Raw genomic sequence first — 20629 nt, 5'->3', positions numbered from 1 at the left:
AAGCTTTACGGGAGAATGCGTTCTTGTTTCTTCCAGCTTCTGTTGGCACCCAGCGTTCCTTGGTTTGTGGCAGCATAACTACAATTTCTGCCTTTGTATTCACACGGGTCTTCATATGAGTCTGTGTCTCACATCTCCCTCTAAGTTTTTCTTATGAAGACACCTGTCATTGGATTTAGGATCTGCCCTAACTCCAGGATGATGTCCTCTCAATGTATTTAACTTGATTACGTGGGTAAGGACTCTTTTTCCAAATAAGGTCACTTTCACAGGTTCCAGGGATTAAGACATGGGTATATCTTTTTTTTTTTTTTAATATCTTTTTGGGTGACCACCTATCTTAGGGCTGGGTTTTCTAGAAAGAATGATGTATATATGTATATATATATGTGTGTGTAAATATATATATATTTAGAGAAAGAGAGAATTATCTCAAAGGAAATAGCTCACACGGTTGTAGAGGTTGGCAAGTGCCAAGTCCCTTCGTCAGGTGTCATTCTGGAGGCTTCTCCTGATTCACATAGCTGCAGGGGCTGATGAACCCAAGATCAGCAGGTCAAATGGCAGGCCACTGGCTGACAGGCTGTGGAGGCTGATGAATCCCAATATTGGCAGGCAATATGGCAGGTTGCTGGCTCAAGTCCCAAGAACTGGAGGTCAGATGATGACAAGCTGTATGCATGATCCAGAGCAAAAGCCAGTGAGCTTTGCGAGAATGTCCATATATATTGGATGTAGGCCACACTCCTGAGGAAACTCTTCTTGCAACTCATTGGCTGATCACATCAGATCACATCATGGAGATGATTACATCAGATCACAAAGTGGAGGATGACTACATCCTTACATAACTGCCAAACTGCATCATAACTGCCAAACCACTGAGAATCATGGCCCAGCCAAGTTGACACACAACTTTAACCATCATACCACCATTCTTCCTGCTATTCTCACTATGATATAAATAAAAAAAAATTATTTATACATAGGTATATATTTGTTTTCCTCTGTCTTTGTATTTGTTGTGCTTCCTGAATTGAGAATGCATGCTTTCCATCAATTCTGAAAAATTTTTATGCAATATCTTTTAGAATGTTTCCTTTAATTTCTTTATTCTGTCCTTCTGAATCTTCTATTAGACATATATTTGACCTTATCATAGATGAACTCTATTGTTCTTTACATTGCTTTATATTTTTCTGTATTTTGTTCTGAGTGTTTCTCTCCATCTTTTCTCCAGTTCACTTATTCTTTTGTCAGCTGAATCTAATATTCTGTTAGTCTGTCCTTTGAGGTTTTAATTTCAGAAATTATATTTTTTACATCTAGTTTAAAAATTTTTTTTTATTGTACTTTAGATGAAGGTTTACAGAAGAAACTAGTTTCTCACTAAACAGTTAGTACACATATTGTTTTATGACGTTGGTTAACCACCCTATGACATGTCAACACTCTCCCTTCTCAACCTTAGGTTCCATATAACCAGCTTTCCTGTTCCCTCCTGCCTTCTACATCTAGAAGTTTTATTGGGTTCTTCTTTAAATGTGCCTATGTCATGTTCTGGAAGTCCTGGTGGCGTAGTGGTTAAGTGCTATGGCTGCTAACCAAAGGGTTGGCAGTTCGAATTCGCCAGGCGCTCCTTGGAAACTCTATGGGGCAGTTCTTCTCTGTCCTATAGGGTCGCTATGAGTCAGAATCGACTCGACGGCGCTGGTTTTTTTTTTAATGTCATGTTCTTAGCTCATGTTTCAAGATTTATATCTATAAGTCAAATAGATGAAGTTCTTGGTGGATCTAAATCTTCCATTAGTTGTTTTTCTGATTCTCACTTATAGTAACTTGTGTTCTTGGGTGTTTTGTTCCTTGCTTTTTTCCTATCTTGAGCTGAGACAGAGACAGTTGTTATTCTCCATACTCTTTCTGTTAGAAGATAAGTTTTTTTCCTTGCCTACTCTTGCTGGAAACAGTGCCTTTTGAAGATTTTGGCTTTATGTGGAATCTCAGTACCAATTCCCCACCTTGTGCGATCCTAGAGTCTTGTCTCCATACTCTGCATGTTCTTTAAAACTCAGGGCTCTAGGTTCCATGTAAAATTGAGGACACCTACAACTAGAGTTCTCGTTTTTTAAAGTGATATTTTTTTTATCTGCATAACTGTCTCTTTGAATGGCATTTATACATGTAATATTAAATGGGTTACTTAATCATAAGGATAATTTAAGAAAAATTGCTTGTATCATTTGAGTAACTGTACTGTTTCTCCACATTAATTTGCATAGATAGTCAAGGCCTGTGTATATACCCTAGAGGCTGGTGGTTGAGTTATCTCGTTCACACTATACCATAGGTTTTCTCTGCTTCGTAAGATTCGTGACTATAGTCAACTAAATATTAATTAGGAGATGATTAGTGGCATACTTAAGAAAAACATTGCTTTGCAGAAGAATATTGTATAATTTATTTAAAATTTTAGTGTATGTAAAATATAATTTCAAAAAGCAATTTTGCGTCAGAAGAATAGTTAGAGCCCAATATAACTAATTATTTTTTAAGAGGTTTCTAGATTACCAGTGTGATCTCAGGCACTGAATAAATACATTGTTGCATTTGCTCTAGATTATCTCTTCCTCTGTGAAGCTATCAAAGGAGAAGATAACTAAGAAAGAAAACTCTTTATGTAAGTTGCCGAATCAGTACAGAGGTCACGGGACTTCATCACCCATAAGAAAATCTTCAACTACTGGGTATTTAAATCATTGTATTTTGTTCCTTGAATGTTGGCTTCAGACTTAGGGTTTTTCTTTCTAGAATCATTTATCTCTTCCATATAAAGAATGCCAAATAGTTTGTGCAAACGAAGCGACTGTCCTCTTAATAAGGGTGGTGTAGAGATAAGAGCGCTGATTGGAGTCCTGCTTGACCTCACATACTAGCTGTAGGCTCATGTATAATTCACTGTATATCTCTAAGCTTTAGTTTCCACATCTGTACTACCAGAAGCTTTTACTAGATGGACTCCTAAGATTTCTTCCAACATTAACATTTTATAATTTCAGTTATTTACATGTAGGATATCAGATAATCATCTCTTTGAGACCTTTTTACTGAGAGGCAATAGAATCTGGAATTCTTTCGCTGTTTACAGATATTCTTGTTTGCTTTATTACAATAACTTTCTTTAAAAATTGAGTTGAAAGTAGGAAAAATTGTATAACAACCAAAGGATAGAGTGGGCCGTGGACACTACTTACTGACTAGGGTAAATTCTGGTCCATGGAGAAATACAGTCTAAAGGAAACAAGATGGGAACGTTGGAGTGTAATTTAATTTCAAAAAGCAAATTCATATCAGAAAAATGGTTAGGTTAGAGCTTGGTATAATGATTCTTTAAGAGGTTTCTAGATTTTTTTCAAGAAAGACCCTCTGGAGTAAGAGACTTGAAGAATATGAGACTATCGAGAGCTTGATTTGCTAATACTTTGAAATGGAATTTTGTATATTTTCTTTGCTGCTTTCTATTGTGGTTGTTTTTTGACAGGAAAAAGGAAACACTTTCTAACCTCTACCAGACACTATATGATGAAGTACCCTGCGGACGCTTATACTCACAAGAGCTAAATGGTAATAAGAAGTTCTAGAATTTCTTGAATAGATTTTCTGATTAAGACTCTTGTCAGTGGTCAGTGTCTCTTGCTGTACTCTTAATGGCTTATGGTATCAGCTAATACTACATGATATGGCAAATGCTGTAGGCTGTGAGGAAGCATAAGGTAATAGTTTAATCTGTAAATACCTTGTACTGTATTGGTAAAATAGGCAAAAAATATTTTAGATATACTTATTCCAGTCCAAATATATATATTTTTTGTGGGGGGGGGGGATGTCAGGATATTTACATACTATGAATAAATTAGTAAGTCACTGATTTCATTGAAGTTTAGTCTCTGGTACCTAAATATTAAAGCTGACACCACCTTTCACTCCTTTTTGACACCGACCTCTGTCATATCTTGGGCCTCTCCTTCAAATTAAGGCTGTTGGGCGGAAACTTTCTGATGATCTTTCCCTCTTCTCAATGGAAGAGGTTCCCTTTCACCAGACTAATCCTGCCACTTGTCATTTGGGTCATAGTTTCTTCTACTTCCTCAGGGACTATGTTTTATCAATTTTGTACTCTATGTTTCCCAGGGAAGCTTCTTAAAAGAGTTGTTTTCATTATTTACTTCCCATTTCACTGAAATTTGGCTTTCATCTCCATCACTCTGCTAAAGCTCCTATTATTGAAGTCACTATTACCTATTTTTAAGTCTTTCTTTGTATTTAACACTGTCATCTATTGCCTTTTTTTAGAGTAAAAATTGAACTCAATTCCACAAACATTTTGGGAATCTATTTTGAATTAGGTACTGAAAATAGAAGAATGAAAAATCTTGCCACCTAAAAGCTGACAGTTTAGTGAAGGATACTGACTGTTGACGTGCAAACAATCACAATACCAAGCACTTTGACTGAGATACATAGTAACTGCTACAGGAACACAGAGGGAGGATTTAATATTCCCAGGGAGAGCTGTAGAAGCCGTTGCCTATGTGAGCCCTGTATGACTTTTCTGACAGTTTCTGAGAGTTCCTTAGAAAATTGTGGTAGACTGAGAGTTTACTGGCTGCAGACATACCTAAATAAGTCATGAGGATCAGTTTTAAAATGCCAAATATAGAAAGCAAAGATTTAGTCCCATTTCTTCTTTTAGTTATTATTGTTTATTTTTTTTTCCACCCCGGGAGGTGGTAAAAGTATAATCATTCCTCTGAATTAATTAACTGTATGTTTTGTTATACATATTTAGCACTTCAGAAAGCCTGTAAACTTTTTAGTAAAATTCAAAATGGTAAGATTTATGTGAATGATCTGCCAATGATCCTGTGCACCTTGAAGATTTCAATAAATGATTCAGAAATGCGACAGGCACTGAAGACTATTTATATTGATGGTAAGTTCTTGTTTTCATTATTAGTCTAAGGGTCTGTGAGCATGGATATAAGTTGTATGTTTGTCAAATTACAAATATATAAATGCTAAGTTTTAAAAATCTATTATAAAAACGTATTTTGGGGGGCTACATTTACAATAAGGACATTAAAAATTGGGCCTCAGGTGCACAGAATTGGATCGATTGACTATTGAATTGGGTTATGACATACTCTCATCATTGGTCGATGCATGGCCTAATTTTATTTAGTTATCTAATGTTAGTTTAATAATGTAGAAAATATCTTGAATCCACCACCCAAAGTAAAAACTAGGATCTTGACAGTAACATATCTAACTGTAAAGTCCCCCAAACAGACTATTTTACTGCCTCCCCCAATCTGAGGTAAGCAGTATTCTGAATCTTGTGCTCATCATTATCTTTTTAAAAAGTTTTATTGTAGTAAAAAATATATAACAGAAAGTTTGCCATTTTAATGATTTTGAAGTATACAGTTCAGTGACACTAATTAAATTCACAGGGTTGTGCTACCGTCACCACTGTCTATTCCTGAAAGGTTTTCATCACTCCAAACAGCAACTTGGTACACCTTCAGCAGTAACACCTCATTCTCCCCTCTCCCTGGTCCCTGGGCACCACTAATAAACTTTCATCTCTATGCATTTGCCTATTCTAAATATTTCATATAACTGGGATGATACACTATTTGTCCTTTTGTATCTGACTTATCTTACTCAGCATAATGTTTTCAGGGTTCATGCTTACCTTTTTATATAGATTTTTGTGTAGATTTATATTTTTGTAAAGTATACAAAGACTACAGACTTCAGACTGGATTACACCTCAACATAAAGAAAACAAAAATCCTCATAACTGGACCAATAAACAGCATCATGATAAATAAAGAAAATATTGAAGTTTTTAAAATTTTCTTCTTACTTGGATCCACAATCAACACCCATGGAAGCAGCAGTCAGGAAATCAAATGATGCATTACATTGGGCAAATCTGCTGCAAAAGACTTCTTTAAAGTGTTAAAAAGCAGAGATGTCACTTTAAGAACTGAGGTGTGCCTGACCCAAGCCATGGTGTTTTCAGTCGCCTCACATGCGTGTGAAAACTGGACAATGAATAAGGAAGATGGAAGAATTGATGCCTTTGAATTGTGGTGTTGGCGAAGACTGTTGAATATACCATGGACTGCCAGAAGAAAGAACAAATCTATCTTAGAAGAAGTACAGCCAGAATGCTGCTTAGAAGCAAGGGTGGTGAGACTTCGTCTCATATACTTTGGGCATGTTTTCAGGATGGACCAGTCCCTGGAGAAGGACATCATGCTTGGTAAAGTAGAGGATCAGTGAAAAAGAAGAAGAGCCCCAAAGACATAGATTGACACAGAGGTTGCAACAATACACTCAAGCATAGCATCGATTGTGAGGATGGCGCAAGGCGGGGTAGCGTTTCATTCTGTTGTACATAGGGTCGCCATGAGTCAAAATCAACTTGACGGCTCCCAACAACACAAAGTATTTAAAAAATTTTAATTGTCTCTAGCTTTATTAAAAAGCTCGTCATGATGTATTTAATAATTTTGGGACTTTTTCACTTAATATTATATGGCTAAAACTTATTCATATTGTTGCATGCTGCTTTAGTTTCCTGATCCAAGCCATGGTATTTTCAGTTGCGTCATATGCGTGTGAAAGCTGGACAGTGAATAAGGAAGACCGAAGAAGAAGTGATGCCTTTGAATTGTGGCGTTGGTGAAGAATATTGAATATACCGTGGACTGCCAAACAAATGAACAAATCTGTCTTGGAAGAAGTACAACCAGTATGCTCCATAGAAGCAAGGATGGCGAGACTGCATCTTACATATTTTGGCCATGTTGTAAGGAGGGATCAGTCCCTGGAGAAGGACATCATGCCTGGTAAAGTACAGGGTCAGTGAAAAAGAGGAAGACCCTCAATGAGATGGATTGAAACAGTGGCTGCAACAGTGGGCTCAAGCATAACAGTGATTGTGGGCATGGTGCAGGACCGGGCAGTGTTGCATTCTGTTGTACATAGGGTTGCTATGAGTCGGAACTGACGTGAGGGCAGGTAACAAAAACAAGAGCTTTAGTTTACTTAATTGTTTGTATAATATGATCATGTGTGAATGTCACAGTTTACCCATCTACACCCTCACTGATGAGCACCTGGGTTTTCCAGGTTTTAGCTACAGTGAATGTTTACCATGTTTATCTTGATATACATGTACAGAGTTTCTCTTGGGTATGTACCCACCGTAGAACTAGAGGTATGTGAATTAATGTCATACTGTTTTCTAGAGAAGTTACATGACTTTACACAGTCACCAGGAAGACACCTAAATAAGGTATCCTGTGGATCAACTTTCCATTTGGTATTTTCAGTATTTTAGTTTTTGCTAATTACATGAATGTGAAATGATATTATGGAGTAGAGAAGATTTCGTAAGCAAAGCAAAAAAATGTTTGATGTATTAAAATTAAGAAATTTTGTTCATCAGAAGACACCTTAAAGTGAAAAGACAAGTTACAAACTTGGAGGAGATATTTCCATTTCACACAGCTGACAAAGGACTAGTTTCAAAAATGTCAAATGTAAAAATACAAATCAATAACAAACAATGGAATAGAAAAATGGGCAAGAGACTGAACAAATATTTCACAGAAAAGAAAACACATGTAGCCAATCATATAAAAATATGGTTGTTGTTGTTAGGTGCCCTCAAGTCGGTTCCGATTCATAGTGACCCTATGTACCACAGAACGAAACTCTGCCCAGTCCTTCGCCATGCTCAATCGTTGTTATGCTTGAGCCCATTGTTGCGGCCACTATGTCAATTCATCTCCTTGAGGGCCTTCCTCTTTTCTGCTGACCCTGTACTTTACTAAGCATCGTGTCCTTCTCCAGGGACTGATCCCTCCTGACAATGTGTCCAAAGTATGTAAGATGCAATCTTGCCATCCTTGCTTCTAAGGAGCATTCTGGTTGTACTTCTTCCAAGACAGATTTGTTCATTCTTTTGGCAGTCTAATATTCTTCACCAATACCAAAATTCAAAGGCGTCAATTCTTCTTCAGTGTTCCTTATTCATTGTCCAGCTTTCACATGCATATAATGTGATTGAAAATACCATGGCTTGGGTCAGGCTCACCTTAGTTTTCAAGGTGACATCTTTGCATTCAAAACTTTAAAGAGATCCTTTGCAGCAGATTTGCGCAATGAAACGTGTCTTTTGATTTCTTGACTGCTGCTTCCATGGGTGTTGATTGTGGATCCCAGTAAAATGAAATTGTTGACAACTTCAATATTTTCTCTATTTATCATAATGCTGCTTTTTGGTCCAGTTGTGAGGATTTTAGTTTTCTTTATGTTGAGGTGTAATCCATACTGAAGGCTGTGGTCTTTGATCTTCATCAGTAAGTGCTTCAAGTCCTCTTCACTTTCAGCAAGCAAGGTTGTGTCATTTGTATAACACAGGTTGTTAATGAGTAATCCTCCACTCTTGATGCCCTTTTTTCTTCATATAGTCCAGCTTCTCGGATTATTTGCTCAGCATACAGACTGAATAGGTATGGTGAAAGAATACAACCCTGACACACACCTTCCTGACTTTAAACCACTCAGTATCCCCTTATTCTGTCCAAACAACTGCCTCTTGATCTATGTACAGGTTCCTCATGAGCACAATTAAGTGTTCTGGAATTCCCATTCTTCACAATGTTATCCATAATTTGTTATGATTCACACAGTTGAATGCCTTTGCATAGTCAATAAAACACAGGTAAACATCGTTTTGGTATTCTCTGCTTTCAGCCAGGATCCATCTGACATCAACAGTGATATCCCTGGTTCCACGTCCTCTTCTGAAACCTGCCTGAATTTCTGGCAGTTCCCTGTTGATATTTTACTACAGCTGTTTATGAATGATCTTCAGAATTTTGCATGCATGTAATATTAATGATATTGTTCGATAATTTCTACATTCAGTTGGATCACCTTTCTCAGGAATAGGCATACATATGGATCTCTTCCAATCAGTTGGCCCGGAAGCTGTTTTCTGTATTTCTTGGCATAGACTGGTGAGCACTTCCAGTGTTGCATCCATTGGTTGAAAGATCTCCATTGATATTCCGTCAGTTCCTGGAGACTTGTTCTTCGCCAATGCCTTCAGAGCAGCTTGGACTTCTTCCTTCAGTATCATCTGTTCCAGATCATATGCTACCTCTTGAAATGGTTGAAGGCTGACCAATTCTTTTTGGTATAATGACTCTGTGTATTCCTTCCATCTTTTGATGCTTCCTGCCTCATTTGATATTTTCCCCATAGAATCCTTCACCATTGCAACTTGAGGCTTGAATTTTTTCTTCAGTTCGTTCAGTTTGAGAAATGCCGAGTGTGCTCTTCCCTTTTGGTTTTCTATCTCCAACTCTTTGCACATGTCATTATAATACTTTGTCTTCTTGAGCTGCCCTTTGAAATCTTCTGTTCAGCTCTTTTACTTCATCATTTCTTCCTTTTGCTTTAGCTGCTCAACATACAAGAGCAAGTTTCAGAGTCTTTTCTGACATCCATTTTTGTCTTTTCTTTCTTCCTGTGCTTTTAATGACCTCTTGCTTTCTTCATGTATGATGTCCTTCCACAACTCGTCTAATCTTTGGTCATTAGTGTTCAGCGTGTCAAATCTATTCTTGAGATGGTGTCTAAATTCAGGTGGGATATACTCAAGGTCATACTTTGGCCCTGGTGGACTTGTTCTAATTTTCTTCAATTTCAGCTTGAACTTACATATAAGCAATTGATAGCCTGTTCCACAGTCAGCTCCTGACCTTGTTCTGACTGATGATATTGAGCTTCTCCATCAGCTCTTTCCACAGATACAGTCCATTTGATTCTTGTCTATTCTATCTGGTGAGGTCCACGTGTATAGTTGCCGTTTATGTTGGTGAAAAGTATTTGCATTGAAGAAGACGTTAGTCTTGCAAAATTCTATCATTCCATCTCTGGCATCGTTTCCATCACCAAGGCTATATTTTCCAACTGCTGATCCTTCTCCTTTGTTTCCAACTTTTGCATTCCAATCACCAGTAATTATCAATGCGTCCTGATGGCACGTTGAATCAATTTCAGACTGTAGAAGTTGGTAAAAATCTTCAATTTCTTCATCTTTCGAGCATAAATTTGAATAATAGTCATATTAACTTGTCTTCCTTGTAGGCATATGGATATTATCCTACCACAGACAGCGTTGTATTTCAGGATAGATCTTGAAATGTTCTTTTTGACGATGAATGCAATGCCTTTCCTCTTCTCAATTTCTCATTGCTGGCATAGTAGACCATATGATTGTCTCCACGTGTCTGTTAGTTTGTTGTACCGTGGGGGCTTGCATGTTGCTGTAATGCTGGAAGCTATGCCACTGGTATTCAGATACCAGCAGGGTCACCCATGGCGGACAGGTTTCAGTTGAGCTTCCAGACTAAGACAGACTAGGAAGAAGGACCTGGCTTGTTAAGGAGAGCCAAGTTTAGAATAGAAATGACATATGTAAGTGGAAGGAATAGTCAGAAATTAAAATAAATTTAGTACACCTAAACGCAAAGTAGTACTCTGAGGTTGAAGACATCAAACTGCTAAAAACTAAGATGTGGATTTATAATCATAAAAAAAATCATAGAAGAGAAAATTCTAGAAGTCAAGATGGACCACAAACAGAATGTTGCTAAACAATCTGATAGTAACTGGCAAATTGCAGGAATATGCAGGCATTCATTCATCTACTCACCAGGTCACCCCAACATTTTTTGAGCATCTAGTATGTGATAGCTTTCTGATGATATAAAGATAAATAAATATGGACCTAACTTTTAAGAAGCTCAAAGCACAACCCTATTTTTTTTTACGTGTTTAGTTACCTATTATGTTAATTTGTTTTTGACATGCAACTTTTTGGAAATTTATATTAAATATTTTTTCTAAAGTAGAAATAAATTCATTTCTTAAAGGCACAGAAGAATCTAAAGGAGAGTCAAAATCACCTGTAATCTCTCTACCCAGAGCCAACTGTTGGTATTTTGGTATATGTCTTTCTAGGCTTTTTCTAAGAATATATGTTTGCGTGTGTGTAACTGTGGTGTATACACACATATGAATACATGATTTTTACAGACATGCATGCAGTTTTATTGCCTTTTTCTATTACCTTGTACTATAGACAACTTGGAAACCCTGGTGGCATAGTGGTTAAGTGCTATGGCTACTAACCAAAGGGTCGGCAGTTCAAATCCACCAGGCGCTCCTTGGAAACTCTATGGGGCAGTTCTACTCTGTCCTATAGTGTTGCTGTGAGTCAGAATGGACTCGACGGCACTGGGTATAGACAAATTTTCATGTAAATAAATATGTATCTATGCTGCCATTTTCAATTGCTGTGAGTTATTCTCTGAAACAGATTTGTTTTTAAAATAAATTTTCTGTTGATGGACATATAGGTTATTTCTAATATTTTTGCTTTTATGAACAATGCTGTTCTCTCATCAGACAAGTTAATATAGATAACTAAAATTGAAATTGATAGGTGAAAGAATATGAACTTTTTAAGGCTTTTAAAGAATAATATTGTTATTAGAAATTCAGATTTAGAACTTTAGAAATTCAGTTCTAATCATCTGAATTTGCTGTGGGAGTAACTGAGGGATAGAAAGGTGAAGAAAGCACCAATTTTAGATGACACATATTTACCCTTTTGTTCCTTAATTTTTGCAATGGAAATAATGTAACACTGCATCGAACATCTGGGCAATAAATGTAAGTACAAGGAAAAGTTAAATAACTTACGTAGTTGTGTCCTGCCATTTATTTGTATAGAGGTTTTTTCTTTTTATTTATTTAGTGTTTTTAGCTCACAGAAGGTTATATGTTAAAAAATAAAAATTGTCCTCCCCAGCCTTTTCCTATAATCCCTTGTGGTAAACACTGTTAATAATTTGGTTATCCTTCGTGACCTGTGTGTGTGTGTGTGTGTGTGTGTGTAATGATTTTTAACCAGTCTCGAATTTATTAATGGTGAAGCTGCCTCTAAAATTTTTGTTACTACAAATAGTGCTACAAAGAACCTCCTTGTACCTCAGTTCTTGGATATATGTTCAAGTATTTCTACAGAATAAATTTTGAGAAATAAAAATGCTGTTATAGGATATGGACATATCAAACTTTCTCTCCCTCCCCCACAACAACAAAAAAAACCCCCCAAAAAGCAAGCAAGCAAGCAAACAAAAAAACACCATTTTTTGCACTTATAGTCCCAAAGCAATGACTATGAGTGCCTTTTAAAAATAGAGGTTCTAAACTTGTATTGATTACAGATTATTGCCTTTAGTTAATCCATGGATGGTTTTTAGGTATTTTTTTCCTCAGTGTATTTTTTTCTTTGATTTCTTTCTTATAACTCTGAAAATTGCAGATGGGAAAGTGATATATGTTAAATTCTGTATTAAAGTATTGTTTACCCTCCCCCCCCCAAAAAAAAAAAGAGTATAGGAGGGAGTGGATTACTAAGTTTTTTATAGAGTCAGGCTAGGTGCACATCATTTTGTCAGTATTTTATGCCTAATTACATAGTTTGCTATTGACAGGAATTAAGACCACCATGCAATTATGACTACAGACATCTGTTATTGTCTAAATTATCCTAGCTTAAGTTGAAAATGTCAGAGAAAAAGTACATCAAAGCTTGTGAATTCTTTGGCTTTGCTTTAATCTCTGAATATAAAACCAAAAACCAAACCCAGTGCTGTCAAGTTGATTCTGACTCATAGTCGACCCTACGGGACAGAGTAGAACTGCCCATTAGAGTTTCCAAGGAGCACCTGGCAGATTTGAACTGCCGACCCTTTGGTTAGCAGCCGTAGCACTTAATCACTATGCCACCAGGGTTTCCTCTCTGAGTAATAGTGGATTGCAAAAGCTAAAGTGCTTTTTAAGGCGCTTCTTGCTAACATAGGCATAACAATGAAGTTCCTTCTTAACTATCTTGAGAAGACGTCACAAAGCGTGGATCTTTTCTGTAAAAAAAATCCCTGATTTTTAAAGGCAGAAGTTTTTCCAGACTTGGATTTTCTTGAACACGTGGCCAGTCTTGAAGCATTTTACAAGATTGTTTACCAAGCATGCAGGCCACACACATGATTAGAGAATCCTTGTTTATGTGCCCTGAAAATGAATGACCTAATTTGTGGCTTGGATTAGAGTAAGAAAATTGAGGTTGAGTTTCTAGAAAATGTTTTATCCACTCCAGATACCTTTTTTTTAAAAATGTTTTTAAAGGATGTATTAGAAAAAGTAGTAGGTCTGCTATTTCTCTTCATGCAACTAGATGAAACTATTAGTATCTACTAGTCAAGTCAGTTCCTGCTTTTTGATGATCATGCTGTTACTAGTAAAATGACACCATCAAATAATTTCTATTTTTAAGCTATGCCATTTCTCTTCAGCATAAAAGTGGATGAAATTACTGGTATCTCCCAGTGCAGCCTAACTTTTGCACACTGATGAATCAAAGAAGAGTTGTATTTTGTAAGCTCCATTTAGAAATTTCATAGGTCTGTGACATCTTCAGAATGGTGGCAAGTTTTTTTTTTTTTTTTAAGAGCAAAGCTTTCATTTGAAGAAAAATCTTGTTATTATGTGCAACCACAGTGTACCTCTGACAGCTGGTTTTCTACTTTGATGAAGAAATAATCTTCCTATTTCATGACTCATCACTTCATATTGACATTAATTAATTAATTTTGCAAAAATTTTGAAAGACATTTATGGCTGTTAAAATTGCCATCCTCATCAGAATCAGAACCTTGAATTACTGCCTTTTCAAGAGTTTTTGTCAAAAAAAATGGGAGCAAAATATTTAGTTTTCTAATGTCCTGGTTTTTAAAAACTTTTTGTATGTTTTTACAGTTTTATTGGCATAATTGACATATAATAAACTGCACCTATTTAAAGTGTACAATTTGATAAATTTTGATATATATTTAAACCTGTCATCATGGATTTTATTGTGTCCCCCCCAAAATATGTGTCAACCTGGTTAGGTCATGATTCCCAGTATTGAATAATTGTTCACCATTTTGTCATCTGATGTGATTTTCCTATGTGTTGTAAATCCTACTCTGTGATGTTAATGAGTCAGGATTAGTGGTGGTTATGTTAATGAGGCAGGATTCAATCTGCAAGATTAGGTTGGGTCTTCAGCAGACAGACATGGGGATCTCATACCACCAAGAAAGTAGAGCCAGGATTCTGTGTCCTTTGGACCTGGGGTCTCTGCGCTGAGAAGCTCCTAGAGCAGGGGAAGATTGATGACAAGGACCTTCCCCTAGAGCTGACAGAAAGAGAAAGCCTTCCCCTGGAGCTGAATTTGGAATTCTAGCCTCCTGGACAGTGAGAGAATAACTTTCTGTTTGTTAAAGCCATTCACTTGTGGTGTGTCTGTTATAGCAGCACAGATGACTGAAACAGAATTTGGTACCAGGAGTGGGTTGCTGCTCTAACAGATACCTAAAATGTGGAAGCAGTTTTGAAACTGTGAATAGATACAGGCTGGAAGAGTTTTAAAGTGCCTAATAGTAAAAGCCTATATTGCCTTGAAGAGGCTCTTGGTGCAATTATGGATGTCAAAGACAATTCTGATGAAGGGTCAGAAGGAAGTGAAGGGAGCTGTTACACTGGAGATGGTGCAGATTTCAAGAAGCAGCATCAAACAGCAGCATCAGAGAAATTGCAACAGCAGAACCAGGAGACCAGAACAGGAAAGCCCTGGAGCCGACCCACGGGGCAAGACAGCTGAGTGCCTATACACAGGAGGCTTTCTGGTGGAGTAGGGAGCTTCCGAGCACTTACTGGTGGAGCGAGGCTTGCCATCAGTGCGTCAGATCTATTCTTGAGATGATCTCTAAATTCAGGTGGGATATACTTAAGGTCATACTTTGGCTCTTGTGGACTTGTTCTAATTTTCTTCAGTTTCAACTTGAACTTGCATATGAACAATCGATGGTCTGTTCCTCAGTCAGCCCCTGGTCTTTTTCTGACTGATGATATTGAGCTTTTCCATCATCTCTTTCCACAGATATAGTTGATTTGATTCCCGTATATTCCATCTGTTGAGGTCCATGTGTATAGTCGCCGTTTATGTTGGTGAAAAGGTACTTGCAATGAAGAAGTCCTTGGTCTTGCAAAATTCTTTCATGCAATCTCCAGCATCATTTCTATCATCAAGGCCATATTTTCCAACTACTGATCCTTCTACTTTGTTTCCAACTTTTGCATTTCAATCACAAGTAATTATCAGTGCATCCTGATTGCATATTGGATCAATTTCAGACTGCAGAAGTTGGTAAAAATCTTGAATTTCTTAATGTTTGGCCTAGTGGTTGGTGCGTAAATTTGAATAATAGTCATATTAACTGGTCTTCCTTGTAGGTGTAAGGATATTATCCTATCACTGACAGCATCGTGCTTCAGGGTAGCTCTTGAAATGTTCTTTTTGGTAATGAATGCAGTGTCATTCCTCTTCAAGTTGTCATTCCTGGTATAGAAGACCATATGATTATCTGACTCAAAATGGCCAATGCCAGTCCATTTCAGCTCACTAATGCCTAGGATATTGATGTTTATGCATTTCATTTTTGACAACTTCAATTTTCTTAGATTCATACTTCATACATTTCAGGTTCTGATTATTGATGGATGTTTTCAACTGTTTCTTCTCATTTTGCATTGTTCCACGTCAGCAAATGAAGGTCCCAAAAGCTTGACTCTATCCACATCATTAAGGTTTACTCTACTTTGAGGAGACAGCTCTTCCCCAGTCATCTTCTGAGTGCCTTCCAACCTGAGGGGCTCATCTTCCAGCATTATCTCAGACAATGTTCTGCTGCTATCATATGGTTTTCACTGGCTAATTCTTTTCAGAAATAGACTGCCGGGTCCTTCTTCCTAGTCTGTCTTGGTCTGGAAGCTCAGCTGAAACCTGTCCACCATGGGTGACCCTGCTGGTATTTGAATACCAGTGGCATAGCTTCCAGCATCACAGCAACACGCAGGCCCCCACAGTACAACAAACTGACAGATGAATTGAACTGTAATGACCGAATACCGGACAAGCTGAGGAATGACATCAAGGACATCATACATGATTCTGTGAGAGAATAAATTTCTGTTTGTTAAAGCCAGTCACTCGTGGTATTCCTGCTATAACAGTACTAGATGACTAAGACAACTATGAAACCATTATCACAATCAAGATAGTGACCGTGTTCATCACTCCAAGTTTCTTCATGCCCTCTCTCCCTTTCCATACCTGCTCCATCTCTATCCCCAGGCAAACATCGGTCTGCTTTCTGTCACTTTAGATTAATTTGCATTTCTAGAATTTTACAGAAACGAAATCATGTGGTATGTACTAGTTTTTTGTCTGCTTTTTTTTTTTACAGCTTAATTATGGTGAGATTCATCAATTTTTTGTATTTATCAATAGGTCATCTCTTTTTATTGTTGAATATTATTTCGTTATATGATATACTACAATTTGTTTATCCATTCATTAATTGGTGGACATTTGGGTTGTTTCAGGTTTTTGACTATTATAAGTAAAGCTGGTGTAAACATTCATGTGGCTGTCTTTGTGTGGTCATATGCTTTCATTTCTCTTGGGTAAATACCTAGTAGTAGAATGGTTGGGTCATTCCCACCAACAATATATGAGAGTTTGGGTTGCTACACATCCTTGCAAACCCTTGATGTGGTCAGCCTTTTTAAACTGTAGTCATTCTAATAGATGTGTCATGGTTTCTCATCATGGTTTTAATTTACATTTTCTTTTTATATTTCATATTTAATGTTTATGTTGACTGCTCTTGTGTATAGACTATGGGATTGTAATGCCATCAGTTAATTCTATTTGTATTTTTAGTTTGGATTTTTATCTTACGTTCTTAGTGAGTTTCTGATGATAAGTATGCTGATGTAGTTTTTTTTTTTTTTTTTTTCCTTCTGTTTCTCAACTGTTCTTACAGGTAACGGACTGGTGGATTTTTCAAATTTCCTTAAGGCTTTGAATGATGTTTCTTATTTGGTCTCTCAGGATCCAGGTAAAAAGACTATTCTTCAAAAGTATACAAGAGAATAATTGTGATAGTAACTGATTTTTGGATGGAGTGGGTATATGAATTTGTGTTTCTTAACTCTGTTTTTCCCCAGTAGTTAGGTTGAGAAAAATTAGACAGGAGTTGTCTCATAAAAGGCTTTTAAAAACCTGAATCACTGCCATACCATCCTAGTTTTCTATCTTGAATTCCCACTTTTCTCTGCATACAACTGCTAGACTAATTTTCTTAAAACGCTATTTTTGTCATGTTGCTCTCCTGCCCAAGAATTTAGATGCTTTTCTTACTAACAGATGAACCTAATCCAAACTCTTACACTTGTCTTTCTCACCTCTTCATAGTTTTGCTCACTGCTCCTCTCTTCTTCATAGGATCTTTCCCAAGCAAGAACCCCATGCTCCAGTTAGTCATAAATCTTTATACATGCCAATTTCATTCTTATTTCCATGCCCTTGTTCATGTTTTTTTTTTTCTTCCTGTTGATGTCTCACATCTCTTTTGTTCTCTACCCTTAACGGTAGTTTCTTCACTGTGTCTGAAATCTGTATTTCTCTCTAAAAATTGCTGATGCTTGTGGGTCTCCTAGTAATTTTGAGTTAGCATTACATATAAATTGTAAAGAAAGTGCTTGGAAAAAATATTCATGTTAATGACGGAAATAGTGGTTCCAAACCTTTGAGAAGACCTCTAGTGTCCATGACCAGAGTTTAGAATTTCCTCGTTTCTCCATTAAGCAAGGTAAAGTACCTATGCTCAGCCCTTGGGATTATATACTTTTAGACTGTGTTTTCTTAGAATTAAGGATATATGAATATAATAGTCTTCATATCCCTCATTAAACAAGAGGCAAGAAAAGCCATTCAATATTTATTAATTTATGTTGTAAATATTATTAAATACCTACCATATGCAGCAATGAACAATACAGATATGATGCTTGGCTTGCTTTTTCTCTTTTGATTCCTTACTTCCTACTTGGTATTTTGTTTTACTCCTGTGATATCTGGTTTCTCCTGGTTCTTCTTTGCCTCCTTGGCATTCCTAACCAAAGATTTACATGATGATTGAATGAGATAACCCATACTATGTGCCTGGCACGTAGTCAGTGCTCAATAAACATCAGCTATTTTTGTTAGTGGAACCGTGGTGTTACAGTGGCTAAGAACTATCACTGCTAACCAAAAGATCAGCAGTTTGAATCCACCAGCTGCTCCTTGGAAACCCTATGGGGCAGTTCTGTTCTGTTCTATAGAGTTACTATGAGTCAGAACTGACTTGATGGCGTGTAATAACATTTTTATTAGTAAAATAATATTAGTGGTAATAATAACAAAAATCAGTTTTTCTACTAGAAATATAGCCAGAATTTGGGCAAATGCCTAACTGGAAGTAAATTTTTAGAATATGCTATGCCTATGTTAGTTTTTTCTCCCCTAGTATGTTATTGACACAAAATCAGCTCGTTCTCCAAGATAAGCTGTTGATTCTCATGTTAGAATTATTTCTTTGTTAAATGGTTTTGCAGCATTCCAGGATGCCTTGAAGATATTCTGTAGAATAAAACATGGTCAAGTTGCAGCTGATGAATTAGCTCCAGTTTTAAGTAGTATGAATATCTTTGTAGACCCTGAGACTGTTCAAGAGATGATAAACTATACCTTTGTTGACAGTGAGTAATTTGAATTGATATGTGTGTGTATGTATATCTTTTTTGGATATCAATTTTGTGATTGTTTGTTTCTTCTCCTTGTCCCTCTTGATTCCCACCTTTTGCCATCAGCACTGCTTACTGGTAAGAGAGAGTATAGAAAAATGAAACGAGAAATGTCTAAAATTGTTATTTTTTGGTAATTTTGGTTAAAGTGTAAGAAAAAATATATATTTCTTTTTTGCCTTATCTCTCTTTTCTAGAAGCTACTGCTTGTCTTAGTGGTGATGTAGAACACTGGCTGCACAAATTAGGAGACCTAAACTTTCTTGAATTCTCAATTTTATTATGTAGCTCTGATTAGAAAATTTTCTTATGCTATTGAGTTACTCTCTGCAAATTGTTGATTTCTTTATATGTTGTAAATATATTCAGTGTTTTGTGAGTAATAGATGCTTAAATGAGACCAAGGAATGTCCTATCATAATGGAGTGATTAATTGATTGATTGATTGATTCATTCATTTAATGAGTCAGATAGTCAATCACTTAATATCCACTGTGTTTGGAATTAGGTGACAAAAATGAATAAAACACACTCCTTTTTCTGAAGGATCTGACATTCTAAGGTGGGAAAGAGTTGAGTAAACTTAAAATTATGATGTGTGGTAAGTAACTATATTATAATAATACACTGCTAGTGCATATTAGAGTCACTAGGGAAGGATTATCAGAGGAGGTAATGTTGAACTAAATCTTCAAGGATCAAACTAAAATAACCTAATGCATTGCCATAGAGTCAATTCTCACTCATAGCAACCCTATAGGACAGGGTAGACCTGCCCCGTAAGATTTCCAAGGAGCAGCTGGTGGATTTGAACTACTGACCTTTTGGTTAGCAGCTGTAGCTCTGAACTACTGTGCCAGCAGGGCTCCCTTCAAGGACTAGTAGGGGGGATTAAGTTTTTGAAGGTGGTAGTGAAGAATGAGAAAGACATTGTAGACCGAGGGGACAGTTTGTGTAAATGTGACGGAAAAATAACCAGACATGGCATCTTTTCCAGTGGGCTCCCACTGTTTTTTGTCATTTGTTAGTGCTGGCTTCATAGTAATGGGCCTTTTCTTGTTGAAATGTAGCCTGGAGATAGAACCAGGCTACATGTCATTCTACTAGATGATGATTTATGGTAGACTCTGGGGTAGTAAACATGAGCAGAGGAATGTACTGGGGAATGAAGATAGATGTCTGTAAAACAGAGATTTTAAAGACTAATCTCAAACCATACTATTAAATAGTCCTTAGGGCACTCTACCAGGAGCAACAGAAATCTTACGTAAAACCACTGTAATATCTTGCTTTTTGCCTCATGGAATTCTGGTCTGAGCCTCCAGGTATCCTACTTTATTTGGAGAGGTAGACTGGAGAAATGATACTGATTTCATAGGATTGTTGTAGGAGTTAAACACAAGCATCTATCACAGTGCATGGCACATAGAACAGACTCAAGAAGTAGGAGGCAGAAACCTGAGCCATCCTTGAAAACTCTTTTTCTCTTCTCCTCATGCAATCATTATGAAGTCCTATTATTTTAATGTTGAACATACCATGGACTGCCTGAAGAATGAACAAATCCGTCTTGGAAGAAGTACAGCCAGAATGCTCCTTAGAAGCAAGAATGGCGAGACTTCATCTCATGTGCTTTGGGCATGTTATCAGGAGGGACTAGTCCCTGGAGAAGAACATCATGCTTGGTGAAGTAGAGGGTCAATGAAAAAAAGGAAGATCCTCAACAAGATAGATT

The 20629-nt window shown here is 36.9% G+C and overlaps 1 protein-coding gene across 1 annotated transcript in view; it reads left to right on the top strand.

The window, feature by feature from the left end:
• Nucleotides 1-20629, top strand: part of EFCAB13 (EF-hand calcium binding domain 13) — a 110591-nt gene that overhangs the window by 9481 nt on the left and 80481 nt on the right. Inside the window, exons 4-7 of the mRNA XM_064270967.1 lie at nucleotides 2617-2744; nucleotides 3539-3621; nucleotides 4847-4990; nucleotides 18706-18849. Of these exons, the coding sequence (XP_064127037.1) occupies nucleotides 2617-2744; nucleotides 3539-3621; nucleotides 4847-4990; nucleotides 18706-18849 (499 nt within the window). The remainder of the gene's footprint in view (nucleotides 1-2616; nucleotides 2745-3538; nucleotides 3622-4846; nucleotides 4991-18705; nucleotides 18850-20629) is intronic.

The sequence above is a fragment of the Loxodonta africana genome, chromosome 18, assembly GCF_030014295.1.
Source record: "Loxodonta africana isolate mLoxAfr1 chromosome 18, mLoxAfr1.hap2, whole genome shotgun sequence".
Lineage (NCBI taxonomy): Eukaryota > Metazoa > Chordata > Mammalia > Proboscidea > Elephantidae > Loxodonta > Loxodonta africana.
Note: the sequence above shows the minus strand (reverse complement) of the source record. Positions and strands in the feature narration are given on the sequence as shown.